Source organism: Staurois parvus, unplaced genomic scaffold (genome assembly GCF_062004578.1).
Source record: "Staurois parvus isolate SC_StPar_1 unplaced genomic scaffold, SC_StPar_1.0 ptg000006l, whole genome shotgun sequence".
Taxonomy (NCBI): Eukaryota; Metazoa; Chordata; class Amphibia; order Anura; family Ranidae; genus Staurois; species Staurois parvus.
The window spans coordinates 19445001-19460895 of NW_028317802.1; the positions used below are offsets into that span (position 1 = coordinate 19445001).

The window sequence follows — 15895 nt, forward strand, 5'->3', positions numbered from 1 at the left end:
CTTTACTGGTGTCTGTCTGCAGTAGGTTGGACCTTTTACCGATTGCCTGCCCCACTGCGCAAATGCCTTGGCTGATGCGCTTCACCAGATTTCCAGAAGTGTTCTTTCTATCAATATAGGAGTCTCTGGCTTAAATGCTGGTCAAGTTGTTTCAGAAGCAAGAAACTCCTTGAGACGGTGTCCTTTTGAAGACCAATTTTGGGGATTACATTAGGAACCTTTTTGAACTTTTCCTTGCCTGGCCTTTCACGCAAGGTAATTGTTCTTGTTGCTATCACATCTGCAAGAAGAGTTTCGGAATTGGCGGCCTCATCTTGTAAAGAACCTTTCAAGTGTTGTACAAGAAAAAAAATTGTTCGAGGCCCAGGCCTTCCTTTCCTCCCAGGGGTGTCCGCTTTCCACCTTAAAGCAGGACTTTACTGTATCTGTGAAGCACAAACAAAAAACACTGTTTAATTCATTTTTAATATTTTAAAAGAAAACTCATCCATCCATGTCTCCATGGTTTATTTTGCTGACAAATCATGTTGAAAAAAACACCCTAGCATTCCTGGCCGTGGTCCTCTTGAGTAAGGGCAGAATATTCATATAGCATTTACATCCTGAAATCATCTGTCCTTAGCTAAGGCGTGTAGGCAAGGAGGGTGTGCTTCACTAAGAAAATCTCTCCTGAAGACTCATGGGATATATAATATCATTTTGTCTAGGCATGGAAACCAGGGAGTAACTGAACAAATGTGTTTTAAAAAAAAAAAAAAAAAGCTTAAAACAAATAAATATGACATACGTTCCTATCTATTTACCAATGGTAGCAGCATAAGGATTAAAAATGGTCAATGTTGACTGAAGTTCTGCTCTGTTCGGTGAAATTCTGCTTTAATTGTCCTTCCTACCTTGTGTCCTGCTCCAAAACATCCTAAGGAAATGTCCTTATTTACATATTTTATCTCTTCTACTACTTTCTTTTGGAATTCAGATTCTTTTGTTTCCTGAAGGATCTTGCAAGTGACTCCTACATGTCGTTCCATCATTGCTAGGTGGATTAGACTTTTCAGCATGAAGCACTCAGATTTGCAAGGCTGCCACCAGGACTTTTGTTTACACATTAGGTTCTACCAGGTAGATGTTAGACTTCTTTTGGCATCATGTTTAGGCTTAAAGTGCAACAGGCCGCTCTAACAATTAGGTTATTTTGCGCCTGTTGGCGTTTGTTGCACCACCTTTTGTTGGACTAGGTTTGGAAATCCAAATTTTTTTATTGATTAAGGCCTTGGTCACACCATGAGCAGAGACATGAGGTTTTTCTGCATTTCTTTTTGCAAGGGTACAAAGAAAACAATTGTTCTCTATGTGCCTTGTTCACACCACAACACTGGTATTGTGTGGACTTTTTATGAGCAGAAATCTGCAACATGTACATAGTTTTCTGTGCGGGGGGAAAAAAGAAACTCCCCTGACAGCAACATTTTGGTGTGAACAGGGCATTTAGAGAACAATATTATTATTTTTTTTTTTTTTTTTTTTGTAGAAAATATTACCTACTTCTGCACAGAAAAAAAATCTGCATGTGATACCAGTGTTATGATGTGAGCAGGACAGAAAGCACTTGTTTTTTCTTGAAGAGACGTACATTACAAATACGCATGTGTTTGCCCGTGGGGTGAGCAAGCCTATGCAAGTCAGATCTGCTTGTACTTTTTCTATCAGTTTTTATGCACATCTACTGTGAGCGAGGCCTGAAGAAGCATGTGTCCTGTGCTGTACAAGTAAAATCCATTTCCTGGCATATAGTACAAAAACGAAGGTTGATTTGGAGTGGGAAATATTTATATGGGGGAGGTCCCAGCCTTTTCCAGTGTCCAATCTGCTTAATTTAGCTGCAAATAATCCAGCTGTAATGATTTGTCTCTTGCACATAGGCAGTAAACCCTTACAACTTAAATCCTGTGCATTTTTCCTGTCTGGTTGAAATCTTTTACCCTTTTTTTTTTTTTTTTTTTTTTTTTTTTTTCTGTAGTAATCTTTGTGTGGACTTATTCTGTTACGAGATACTAATAAGAATGATGTTTTTTTGTTTTTTAATAGCCAAACTTGAGACAAAAACCTGAAAAAGATAAAGAGTTCTTGAGAGAAAGGAAGAAACAGGATGCTCTGGAAAAAGAGGTGAGGTCAGACTGTTTATAAATTACTTTTTGTCCAGTTTTGGTTTGTGTGGATAATGGGCTGATTAGCCAAATAAGAAATTTGCATCTCCTCTAGTTATGAGGGAGCCTAGAACATCTGTGTGCTATGTGCAATTGCAGGGACTTTGATATGGCATTGTCGAAATACTCAAAAGATGTACAAGACTGTAGATTCCCTATAGAAATCACATGCAAATGACTATAGTGTGCAGACTATGGGGATCTAAAAAAGGTAGTGTTCATAAATACACTGTTCAAAAAAATTTAAGGGAACATATCAGATCTCAATGGGGTAAAACTATCATGTTGGATATCTATACTAATTTGAACTGGGTAATGTGCTGGGAACGTAAGGATGCCTCATCAAATGAAAATTATCAACCTGCAGAGAACGGAATTCAGAGACACCCTGAAAATCAAACTGAAAAAATGATGCAGCAGGCTAGTCAATTTTGCTGAAATTTCATTGCAGCAACTCAAAATGGTACTCAGTAGTTTGTATGGCCCCCATGTGCTTGTATGCATGCCTGACCTTGTCAGGGCATGCTGCTAATGAGACGATGGATGGTGTCCTGAGCTCCTGGACCAGGGCATCACTGAGCTCCTGGACAGTCTGAGGTGCAACCTGGCTGCATCTGATGGACTGAAACATTATATCCTAGAGGTGTTCTATGGGTTTTAGATCGGGCGAGTGTGGTGGCCATTCAATGGTATCAATTCCTTCATCCTCCAGGAACTGCCTGCATACTCTCACCACATGAGGCTGGGCATTGTCTTGCACCAGAAGGAACCCAGGACCCACTGTGCCAGTGTAGGGTCTGACAATGGGCCCAAGGATTTCATCCGATTACCAAATGACAATGCCTGTAGAGGTCTGTACGTCCCTCAATGGATATGCCTCCCCAGACCATCACTGGCCCACCACCAAAACGGTCATGCTGAACAATGTTACAGGCAGCATAATATTATCCATGGCTTCTCCAGACCCTTTCACGTCTGTCACATGTGCTCAGGGTGAACCTGCTCTCATCTCTGACAGTGGCAGACCTGCCAATTCTGGTGTTCAATGGCAAATGCCAATCGAGCTCTATTGTGCCAAGCAGTGAGCACAGGGACCACTAGAGGCCACCTTCATGAAGTCCGTTTCTGATTGTTTGGTCAGAGACACATTCACACCAGTGGCCTGCTGGAGGTCACTTTGCAGGGCTCTGGCAGTGCTCATCCTGTTCCTCCTTCCACAAAGGAGCAGATACTAGTCATGCTGGAAGGGTTAAGGACTTTCTATGGCCCTGTCCAGCTCTCCTAGAGTATCTGCCTGTCTCCTGGAATCTCCTCCATGCACTGGAGATTGTGCTGGGAGTCACAGCAAACTTTATGGCAATGGCACATATCGATCTGCCATCTTGGAGTTTGACTTCCTGTGCAACCTCTGTAGGGTCCAGGTATCATCTCATGCTACCAGTAGTGACACTGACCCTAGCCAAATGCAAAACTAGTGAAAAACAGTCAGAAAAGATAAGTAGGGAAAAAAAGGTCTGTGGCCTCCACCTGCTTTCACACTGAGCGGTTTTTGCAGAACTTTTTGTGTTTTTAAGGCTACGTTCACACTAGCTTTGTCAGCAGGCATTTGGGAAGCATTTTTAACGCTTCTCAAATGCCTATGAAAATTCTGCACATGGCAGCACACAGTGCTGTTCACACTGAAGCATTAGCATTGTGTCACGGCAAAACTGACGCCTCATGTTGAGTCAGGAGTTGAAGCCTCCCATTCAAGTCTGTGGTGCCGCTCCTGAAACGCCTGGCAGGCGTTTATGGGGCGGTTGCGAGGCGGTTGCTGAGCGTTAATACCCTTTAACTTCCTTATAGGCATTTGTGGTGCGGTTTTAACGCTTGGCAAACGCCTCAAAAACGTGTGTAGGGCGTTTGGGGAGCATTAAAACTGCTTCCCAAAAGCCTGTCTAATGCCTGTCAAATACTATATGGGCTTTTGGTAAGAGTTAGAAATAAGTAAAGTGTGAACGAGCTCTTTTTAAAAAAAAAAAAAAAAAAACACAAAAAAAAGCTCAAGAAAAATGCATCCCTTTTTTTAAATTTAATGTATGTCTTCACATTACTCCATTACACTTCCCTTGCGATGATGAAAAAAAAAAATCCTGCTTGCTGCATTTTTGGTGCAGTTTTGGGGAGTAATTTTTCTCTCAAACATTTTAAGTACTTTATTTCTGCAGCATGGTTGTGTGGTCACATTATCTTTCCCTGTCCTTTGGCATCTGCAGGGAAAGGGGCTTCTATTACTCTGCTGATGTATGCTCTCTACAGTATTAGTCTGTTTCTGGCCAGCCTTGATTGGTGCTGTGTCGGTCTCATGACTGAAAAAAAGCTTCAGAAGACCAATTCAAATGAAATCCTCAGTATCAAACTGTTTTTTATAGCTCCCAATAAATCTTTATTGAACATTAAATGTGTATTTTTTTGTGCTTTTAATATGGTCTAGGCAGATTTAAAGGTGGTGTGTGTTTTTTTGTTTTTTTTTTTGTTTTTTGTTGGTTTTTTTTTTTATATATATATATATATATATATATATATATATATATATATATATATATATATATATATATATATATATATATATATATATATATTTAGTAAGTATAACTGAGAAACCTAGAAAAGTGACAACAGAAAAAAAATGACCAAGTTGTTCAAGTCTGTCTTCTTCTTTTTTTTTTTTTTTTTTTGTCAACTTTTGTTGCTTGTCCCAAGTATGTTTGAAACCACTTACTGTTAACTAACTCACTACCTCTGCTTGGAAATCTAATCCAAGCATCAACTACCCTTTCAGTAAAATAATACTTTTAATTTCAAACTTTCCTCCCAGTAAGTTTGAGGTCATGTACCTGTGTGCTTTATCTTGGTTTCTTATTAAAAATACTACCCTCTGGAACCTTATTCGCCCTCTTGATGCATTTAAAGGTTTTAATCTCCCCTTTTTTCTTTCCTTTTAAACTGTACATATAACATTCCCTAAGTTTTTCTCTTGATATGTTTTTTATCCCTCAGGCCTTTCCTCTGATTGCTATAGTATACTGATTAATCAATTGGCATAGTCTATTCTGCCTCCATAGTGTTTAGCAATAGGAGGACATGGAGGGGGAAGTGTCATTTACCACTGTGTATACACCAAAATGTGTGAATCTATAGTCACATGGGCTGGACAGATAGGAAATAGAAGGAAACTGGAGCATGCTCTGTAGGGGACACCAGCTAGTCTACACAATCCTCAGGCCGTAATGGGACACAGAAGATGGAAGGGACAACTGAACGCAGGACCATTCTACACCAAAAACATGCTTTAGTGGCTTTTTGAGTAAGCACAACCTGCTATATAGAATGTAATGAGAGTTTTCATAGTCTGGGTTTAATGACACTTAAACCCTCCTGTTTAGAACTCATGTACAGTTAGGTCCATATATATTTGGACACCGGCACAATTTTAGTTTTTTTTTTTTTTTTTTTTCAGGTATTTACCAAAACATATTCAAGCTATAGTCCTATAATGTATATGGGCTAAAGGTGCACACACTCAGCTTTAATTTTGAGGGTATGTACATCCAAGTTGGAGGAAGGGTTGAGGAATTACAGCTCTTAAGAGTAGCCACCCCCCTTTTTCAAGGGACCAAAAGTAATTGGACAGTTGAATCAAAAGCTGTTTCTTTGCCAAGTGTGGGCTACTCCTTCATTATTTCTTCATCAATTAAGCTGGTAAAAGGTCTGGAGTTAATTCTAAGTGTGGTATTTGCATTTGGAATCTATTGCTGTGAACCTACATTACGCGTTCAAAGGAGCTGTCAATGCAAGGCTTTAAAAATGAAACAAATCCGTCAGAGAGATAACAGCAACATTAAAAGTGGCCAAATCAACAGTTTGGTACATTCTGAGGAAAGCAGGACATCCAAAGAAGACAACAGTGGTGGAAGATTGCAGGATCCTCTCTATGGTAAAGAAAAACTCATTCAAAACATCCAGACAAGTGAAGGACACTCTCCCTTCCTGGTGTATCATTGTCAAAGTCTACAATCAAGAAAAGACTTCACGAGAGCAAATACAGAGGGTTCACCACAAGGTGCAAACCATTCATAAGCCTGAAGAATAGAAAATCCAGATTAGACTTTTCCAAAAATAATCTAAAAAGCCAGACCAGCTCTGGAGAAGCATTCTTTGGATGGATGAAACTAAGATTAATCTGTACCAGAATGACGGGAAGAAAAGTGTGGAGAAGGCTTGGAACAGCTCATGATCCAAAGCACACAACGTCATCTGTAAAACATGGTGGAGGCAGTGTGATGGCATGGGCATGCATGGCTTCCAATGGCACTGGGTCATTGGTGTTTATTGATGATGTGATAGAAGCAGCCGTATTCATTCTGCAGTGTTTAGATATATCTACTACTATCTGTCAGCCCAGATTCAGCCAAATGCAGCAAAGTTGATTGCACCACGCTTCACAGTACACATGGACAATGATCCAAAACACACTGCAAAAGCAACCTTGGAGCTTTTGAAGGAAAAGTGTGATATTCTGCTAGAGGCAGAAAGACCCACAAACAAAGAACAACTGGAGACCGCTGCAGTTAGAGCCTGGCTAAGCATCAGAAAGGAGGAAACCCAGTCTGTGTAATGTCCATGGGTTGCAGACTTCAGGCAGTCAACAAAATATTAAAAATGAACATTTTATTTATGATTATATTCAACTGTCCAATTACTTTTGGTCCCTTGAAAAAGGGGGGGATGGCTACTCTTAAGAGCTGGAATTCCTAAACCCTTTTTCTAATTTGGATGTACTTGTGCTAAAATTAAACCTAAGAGTGTTCACTTTCAGCCCATATCCATTAAATAACTATACTTGGAATATGTTTTGGTAAATACCAGAAAAAAACTAAAATTGTGCCTGTGTCCAAATATATGGACCTAACTGTGTGTTAGCAGCGATATGGCTATGCTGTTGCTATGAAATGGGGCCCTTGGGCAAATGCTTGCATACATCAGAAGTGAAGGTTAGGCCAAGACTTAAAGCGGAGTTCCAAAAGGGAAAATTCCGCTGTAAAGATTGGTCCCCCGCTCCCCATTAAGGATTGGCACCTTTTGGGGGGGGGGGGTGTACCCGAATTTGACAGGCACCCGGAGTGGGCGATCGGAAGCCGGCGTTGTCCTCCTACCCTCCCTCCCCGAAGTCTTGTGGGACACGTGACAGGTCCCAGAAGACGGCGGGGCTATTCAGGGAGTGCAGTGCTACTTGCACATGTGCAGTGGGCACCCGGCTGTGAAGCTGCAAGCTGTCACAGCCGGGTGCCCACACTGATGATGCTGGCACCTGGAATACAGGACTGACTGTGAAACAGGTTGCGGTGGGCACAACACGGGATCGTGGAACAGGTGAGTGGCTCTTTTTCTTTCTTTTTTTTTTTTTTTAAGTCAGCAGCTACAGTTTTTGTAGCTGTTGACTTTATTTTTTTACAGAGTGAGTGGAACGCCGCTTTAATATCCAAGAGGGTAAATGGAGCTGAGCTGCGCAGTATGCACTTGCACATTGGACATAGCAATTTGGAGTGCTGACCGAAATGTTGCATTTCATTCATTACAGTGTCTTATATAAAGTATTTTTTTTTTTTTTTGTTTAGCTTCGTGGTCTTTTAAAAGAACGTGTTGAGCAAGACAAGAAACTTCAAGCCTTGGAAGAAGAGTTCAAGAAGACAGAGCTAAAACTAGTAAATGCTATGAGAGAGAAGACTTCACTCAGTGCAAACATGGCATCTTTAGAGAGACAGATCGCTGACTTGAATAAAGCTAATGACCTTCTTAAAACTAAGGTGCGTTCAGTTGTTCCATGGCAGTTGGAAGTTAGAGGCTTGGTAGCCATTATGAGACTTCAGTTCTCTGAGTTCCTTTTTTACCTTTGCTGAGTATTCCACATACTATTGACTTTGTTGATTGGGGACGGTAGTTGGCTTTGCACTATACTTTGGCTGGATTACATACATACATTTTCATTTATATAAACCTCAGATCTTAAGCAGGCAGGATGGGGAACTGTGAGAGTACATGTCCCTATCAATACAGACTATGCTTACTCTAGTTACTCTTTAATCTAAGAGGCCAGTTGGGACAAATATCTAGAGCTGCTCAGACTTTCACAGCTTTTGCTTGGAAACCTTTCACAGTACAGAAAGCAACTGATTGCATTGGATTTCCTAATCCTTTCTGTGTTCATATACAGATTGTAAAAGGCCAATACTGACCTTTCTTGCAACTGAACACCACTCAGTTTCTGAGAGTGTCCTAAAGATATATGTCCATCTCCTGGACCCCACTTAACTGATTCCAATCTTCATGCCACTCTGTCTTGTTGCAATGTATAGCTCAGCAGAAGTAATCATTGAGAGCTGTGATGAACCCAGTAATTGACTGACTGAAATTCACACTTTCCTAAAAGAAATGTTGATCAGTTTTCCTACAGTACTGTCCACATGTGTAGGAGCCTAAGCACTAGCTAGAGTGAAATCTTGGGGGAGGATTAGAATTCTATTCCACTTTCCCAAAAGCGATTAGTGTGAAGAGATACCTAGGCACTCAGATAAAGCAGGGTGCAATGACTTTTGGTGTTCTTGCAAGATTATAAAGCTGTAGTACCGGTCAATTATGTAGTCCACAATAGGACGACAGGTCCTGGGTGCCTTCAGATTCTTCACTCAAGGGGGCAATTGGCAATATATCCTCAAATTATTTTGTGGCCAAAGGAAAGTGCTGCTTTTGTAGAAAAATAAAAAGCCAATGAAGTCCAACCTCTGTTTTTAATCTTCTGATGCTCAGAATCGGCAGGGAACCATATCAGAAGCCAGCTTATCCCCCTTTTTAATTTTGTATTTAAAAAAAGTCATTTTTCCAGGGCAGGATTGAAAGAAGGCTCCTCCCACCTAGAAACAGGAAACACATCCAACATTAGAAAAAAGAACAACATATGCCTGATCCTCAGTTACTTGTGTTTCCTTTTGGCCAAACAGGAAAAAATTTTTTTTTTTCTTCAAACCCCACCACCACAACCTTTTTGGTGTTCCAAAGAGGAAGCAGGTTATTGCACTACCACATACATCTGTCTTGACAATGACCCCTTTCCTGATTTTATAAAGAACCTGACTAATGACCTCCCCCTTCCTCCTGATGTATAGGTCTGAAGCTGTATTGAGGTAAAAAAATCAAACCGCTGACGGGCAGGGTTTTTATAATAGAAGAGAACCTAATGGTCAACAGTAACATAACCTGGGCTACACATGCGCATCTCAGACCACATTTACAGCACCTGCTCTGTGCTGTGAAGTAACTGTGTGCATGTGCAGGAATGACGTCATTGCTGCTCTGCCATTTAAGCAGCCAGAACCTGGAAGTTAAACTGGGTGAAGATGTAAGCACCCAGAACCAGCTAGAGTAGTGACGGCGCAGAGCTGGAGGGCTGGTTTGACAGGCAAGTCTGCCATAATGTGCTGATATGCAGTGTATACTAGCACACCTTGGCAAAAATCTCATGGGGACCAATTCGTGTCTAAGTGTAACTGTGGGTTGCAAGAAAGAAAATGGCTCTTTTCTCTTGAAGCTGGTTATAGATGAATCGAACATCGTCCCGTTCAGCAAGATTGATCGGCTTGAATAGAAATGTTGGAGATTTTTCCAATTGGCTGCAGTGCTGATAACGAAGGAGTCCTGCTGGCAGAATACAGTAGCTCAATGGGAAGAATGCCTCCGTCCACCTCGCCAGCGGGCAGCTTGACGATTTGTTTACCTCAGATGTCCATTTTAACACCAGTGCTCTGGGTTTCAGTGTGATTATCTGTTAGTGCTGATAACAGTTTTTTTTAGTTTTACTGCCGAGCCTCTTTACTGCTACTAACTGAATTTTTTTAATTTTGTGAATTAAAACTAAAAAGTACAAGGTACTGCTATGGGTGCTAAATATGTATCCAGCTACACCTATAACGCTACCACCTCCCCCCCACTCCCCCTCTGTCGGGGTCCCTCAAGGCTCTGTCCTCGGGCCCCTTCTCGTCTCCATCTACACCTCCTCCCTTGGTCAACTGATACTCTCGCGGCTTCAACTACCACCTCCTATGCCGACGACACGCAAGTCTATCTCTTGACCCCTCGCCTCACCCCTTCAGTCTCCGCCCGAATCACTAGCCTGCTGAATGACATATCAGATTGGATGTCGCTCCACCTCCTTAAACTGAACCTCTCCAAAACTGAGCTCCTAGTATTCCCCCCAGCCCGCGCCCCCCCCCCCCCACTGACTTCTCCATCACGTCCAACAATGCCACCACCAGGCCCACCCCGCAAGCCAGAGTACTTGGTGTCATTCTTGACTCCAATCTATCCTTCCTGCCCCAAGTCCAATCTCTAACAAACTCATGCAGACACCACCTCCGCAACATCGCCAAAATACGCCCATTCCTAACCCCAGAAACCACTAAACAACTCATCCACTCCCTCATCATATCACGACTCGATTACTGCAACTCCCTCCTCACTGGCCTCCCTCACCACAGACTATCTCCGCTTCAGTCGATCCTGAATACGGCAGCCAGACTCATCCACCTTACCAAATGCTCCGTTTCCGCCACTCCCCTCTGCCAATCCCTCCACTGGCTTCCGATTGCCCAATGGATCAAATTCAAAATGCTTACACTGACGTACAAAGCTGTCCTTAATACAGCCCCAAACTACATCACTGACCTAATATCCAAATACCACCCAAAACGCACTCTCCGCTCCAAGACCTCCTTCTCTCTAGTTCCCTGGTCTCCTCCTCCTCCCATGATAGCCTCCAGGACTTCTCCAGGGCATCACCCATCCTTTGAAACTCCCTACCCCAATCCATCAGGCTATCACCTACTCTCCTCTCCTTTTAGGCGCACCCTGAAAACCCACCTCTTCAGGGAAGCCTACCCCGCCCCCTGCTAATTGCTGACCTCCACTCTTCCTACCACTCCATCCCCCACAGCTATTTCCTCCTGTACCACTATCCCCCCCCCCCCTCCTAGATTGTAAGCTCCAAGGAGCAGGGCCCTCGAGCCCCTTGGGTATCGCATTGTATTGTTATTGTACAGCCTCGTGTTGTCTCCAATTGTAATGTACAGCGCTGAGCAAACTATTGGCGCTTTATAAATACTGTATAATATTATAATAATCTTGCAAGATCTTTGTGTTCAGATTTCCCAGGAAGGTAATGGTGAGGTAACCTTCCCAGGATGCCTCTGTGAGACACTGACTACATTACCAGCGCCCCTAGAGATTAGGAAGTGCAATGTTATATGAAAGTAAATTTTTATTTACTTTTTTTTTTTTTTTTTCTCCAACCATAGTACCTAAATGTATTTGATAATGGTGTGCTGGGCTGCGTGCGATTTTTTTTTTTTAATTTCTATATCTTTTTTTTTTTTTTTTTTCCTCTTAGTTTTCTGATGACAGCTCAAAGAGAAAAATTGACAGCCTGTGCACAGAACTGATGGAAGCTAAAAATAAACAGGATGTAAAAGATAAGGTTTGTTTATTTTTGTTAAAGGGAATGTATAGTGGGTAATTTTAAAAATTTTGCAGTGTGATGTGCAATGTGGTGCCTTAAAACTACCACCAGATGTGATGTGTAGGTGTGCTGGGAAACCATTGAAATCCTGCAATACGTCAGCTTTAAGTTGACTAAAACATTTTTAATCTATAGCCCTGAACAAACTGTGGGATCTCTCTGTCAGCAAACTGTCTGCACTTCTGTGAAGACTATAATATTATATATATATATATATATATATATATATATATATATATATATATATATATATATATATATATATATATATATATATATATATTTTTTTTTTTTTGCATTTTCTTGGATGAATACAGTATGTTGCTACATTCAGGTAATTGGACACTGGTAAACACAACTTCAAGGACCTCCACCTCTCACTGACCGATGACCTTTTTTGCTAGTGTCTTAGGTGATGAATGGACCAAAACTGAAAATTCAGGATGCACCGAAAACAGGAATAGACAGTTTTGTGCCCAAAAAAACTATATTTATTATATACTCTGCCTGTGATTTTGAAAATTTGCATGTTCAGGTGCCATTCACTTCAATTATACCTGAAAACACGGGGCGTTTTTGTCACAAACAAGGTGCTTTTTCTGCTACGCAAACGCGCCACGTTCATGGAAAGTTGTGGGACATCGACACCCAGGAAAGGTTCTAAAACCTTTTTGAGTGTTGTGTGTCCTGTAATTTTGTTTGCACGGGTGTGGTACATTTAAAATTCCCCACAATTGTGGCAAAAATGCCACGCATTTTCAGGTGCCATTAAAGTGAATGGCACCTGAAAATGCGTGGCTTTTTTTTTTTTTTTTTTTTTTTTATAACGCATTTTTTGAATCGCGGCAAACTTGCCCTCGGTTTTAAACACTGTAGTGTGTATAGAGCCTCAAGCATTGAGGCACTGTTCGATACCATTGGGCACCTCAGGTTTCTTTTATCTTGACCAGGGGTCTAGGGGTTGGAAACCCCTAGACTCAGGTATTTCAAGAGGCTCACTTCAGTTTCTCCTCCTTACTCTCACTAGTGCAAGACAGGGAAGAGGTGGTTTTAATACCTGGGGGGGGGGGGGGGGGTGAAAGGGATGAGAGAGTTTATTTAATTAAAAAAAAAAAACTCCACAGGAGGAAGCCATTTTGTCTGTCCTGTCTCAAACTCAGGCATACCATGTCTGTGCTTGTGGATAAAGTGTGCTTCTGTTTTAACAATTGGAGCCTCCGGATTCCATCTGACCATAATGTACCAGTATGGGCTCAAAAAAGGCTCCTTAGCCACTTGTAATAGAGATGCTGGGTGCAATAACTAAAAGCAAGTCACACACACAAACACACACACACTCAACATGTAGTCATGCAGGTACCTTTTAATCTGCATTTAAACCTTTACATATTCTACGCATTTGAAAGACTATCTACCAAATGAACACCTGCCCTGGAACATCATAGCATTCACCCGGCACTCCAAGAAATAACAGCATCCAACTGCAATATTCTTGCACTGTCAAAACCTTCACTTTTTCATTATCACACGACACACAGGATATATCTTATAGCCATCACAATCTGCATAATAACACACACCAGTAAGAGTGTGAGCATTACAGCATGAAATACATATCATTTGACAGTGTCACATCATAAAATTAATACATTACCAAAGCTAGGTTAGAAGCTGGGAGGAAGAAATCCCATTGGAATCAAACTGCCCAGGGGATCATGGGTAAGCCGTAGGCGCGACCAGCTGATGAGCCCATATAGCCCTGGCAAAAATCCCAGAGTCAGAGGGTCCTCTGGCCACTAAGAGGGGGGGGGGGGGCTTCTCCTAATCTCGCCCGGACCTCCTCCTTTTAAACCAATTTTTTGGAAGCTGTCCAATAGTGGGCACACCCACCACAGGAGGAGCTAGCAGAAGGGTTTTGCGAGGATAACTGTCACGTTCAACCACCATATTCGTTATCTGAAAAGTCACACTTTTGATTCTTATCTATCCCAAAACCTCTTCTCATCTCCCCCAAACGTGAGGATTTCTAACTTTGACATCTTTAAACAGGTTTTTATCTCCTAATGTGAGGTTAATAGATGTCATAAACACATTTCATGCCATAAGCAAGTTTTTATCTTGCTCTCAACAGAATATCTTGTGACTTTTTGTTCCTTTTAAACTAGAGAAATGACACATCAGTCACCTCTCATGCACCTGGCATTTGGGCAACAATGCTTTATTGTACAAATTACCCAAGAAACAAAGGGTCCAAGGCCAACACATTTCATAGGCATTACACCACTCAAGGCCCTTCCTTTTAGCACCTTGTGGTAGAGGAAGCTTTATAAGGTGACTAGTCACATCCTGATGATAAAGTTTTTACACCTCCAAAATTATTTTCTTGGCAATATTCACTGGAAGAGGAGTCTTAAATATGGCCAGTTCCTTCTGTGGATTGGCCTGCCTCAATTGATCCAGTGTTGAGGATGTCCTACTCTTTGAGGACATAGTGGACAAAAAAACTTGAATTCCTGTTTTAAGGCTTATTTTGCTCTAATGGGACCTGTCATGCAGCCTGTCCGTGCCTCCTGTAACAAGTTCTGTAATACCTTGTAGTCTGGTCCAAATGTTTGACTCGTGACCTGGGTTCTATTCGCACAGATCCTTCTGTACTTCAGTGCTGAGAAATGTTTCCACAGACATTACAATTTTTGTGTGGATGGTCCTAGATATTGATCAAGACCATCAATGGTCCTGGATATGTTAAGACTTGGCCTTCTGTCTGTTCAGATGCACCAGATTCTTCCCTTTAAATACTGGACTGCTGAACTAGCATGTAAAAAAGTGCTTGGAGTGTCTGCCCTTTTGTAGGTCAAACACTTTGGCAAACCACTTTTTTTTTTTTTTAATTAAGGTTATCCTAGCGAAAAGAAAGCGAAGGCTTCTGTGAAATCCTGCACTGAAAAGTGTTTACATGAATTGAAAACAATAATAACAGCAAAGTAGCAGCAGTACTTGCCCATATTGAAAACAACAAAATATATCTGAAGCCAAATTTAAAAAAAAAAAAAGTGGTGTTCTGCACCTTTATAAATATAACATTCCAATTATGTGCAAACAATGTGATGTAATATAAATGGTCCCAAAATCTTATCCATCATGATATGTTATTTTCTTCATACTAATAAAGTGCACTAGCCACCATGAAAGAACATGCAGCAGTTTACCAGATTCATAGACCTCAACTATGAGGAGGTCTAACGACTCTTTTGGGAAAAAAACCCAGAATAGATGGATGATAACCACTTTATATGCCTTCATCAAAGAGCAGCTCCGCCATCTCACTTTCAAAAATGGTGGGCTCAGATTTTCTTCAAAAGTAGATCCCTCATGCAATAAGTATTATCACTCAGACCATATAGAGGTGAAGTACTGTCTAAAAGCAGTTTATTTAAAAGATGCCAAAATATACTCGCAAAGGCCCAAAGCATCACCGAACCTGCCGGTTCCCTGAACAGACAGGATGACATCGCCACTAAGCTTTTTCTCTTTTATCCAACAGTACAGGGTCCAGAGGTGTCCACATTTATGGACTACGTGGATGAACTGCTATGGAAGGATGATTCTATCCAGACTTTGAATGCCAACATACAGCTGACCTCAAAATTTTGAGTGGATCTTCAGAAGTCTGCGCTGGATCAAATGTACAGTCTGAAATAATTAGGACTGATCCTGTACACATCACAAGCCTGGGTCTTTTTCACCTTGGAAAAGATTAGGACTCTGCTCTCTTAAGCTGAATTACTTCTTCTATCCAGATGCTTTTCGCCAGGCATCTGGCTTGAGTACCCCCAAGAGACAATTTTTTTTTTTTTTTTTTTCCCCTTGGCTATCATCCTCCAGCCTTGCTCTCCCTGCTGAAGGCCTTTGTGCAGGGAGATCCTTGTTTTAGCTCCTCCTAAGCTGCTTTCTGGTGACAGTGGGATCTCGGTCTGGTACTTTCAGCTCTTCAAGAGCTCCTATCTGGGATGTAGTGGGTGTGTGTGGGTTTATTTTTCCTTTTAGCGGAGTTTACTTCCATTTTTGTCAGTTCTCATAGGCA

The 15895-nt window shown here is 41.5% G+C and overlaps 1 protein-coding gene across 1 annotated transcript in view; it reads left to right on the plus strand.

Moving 5' to 3' along the window:
- Positions 1 to 15895, plus strand: part of HMMR (hyaluronan mediated motility receptor) — a 62946-nt gene that overhangs the window by 20251 nt on the left and 26800 nt on the right. Inside the window, exons 4-6 of the mRNA XM_089663651.1 lie at positions 2086 to 2163; positions 7862 to 8050; positions 11683 to 11769. Coding sequence (XP_089519777.1) covers positions 2086 to 2163; positions 7862 to 8050; positions 11683 to 11769 — 354 coding nt within the window. The remainder of the gene's footprint in view (positions 1 to 2085; positions 2164 to 7861; positions 8051 to 11682; positions 11770 to 15895) is intronic.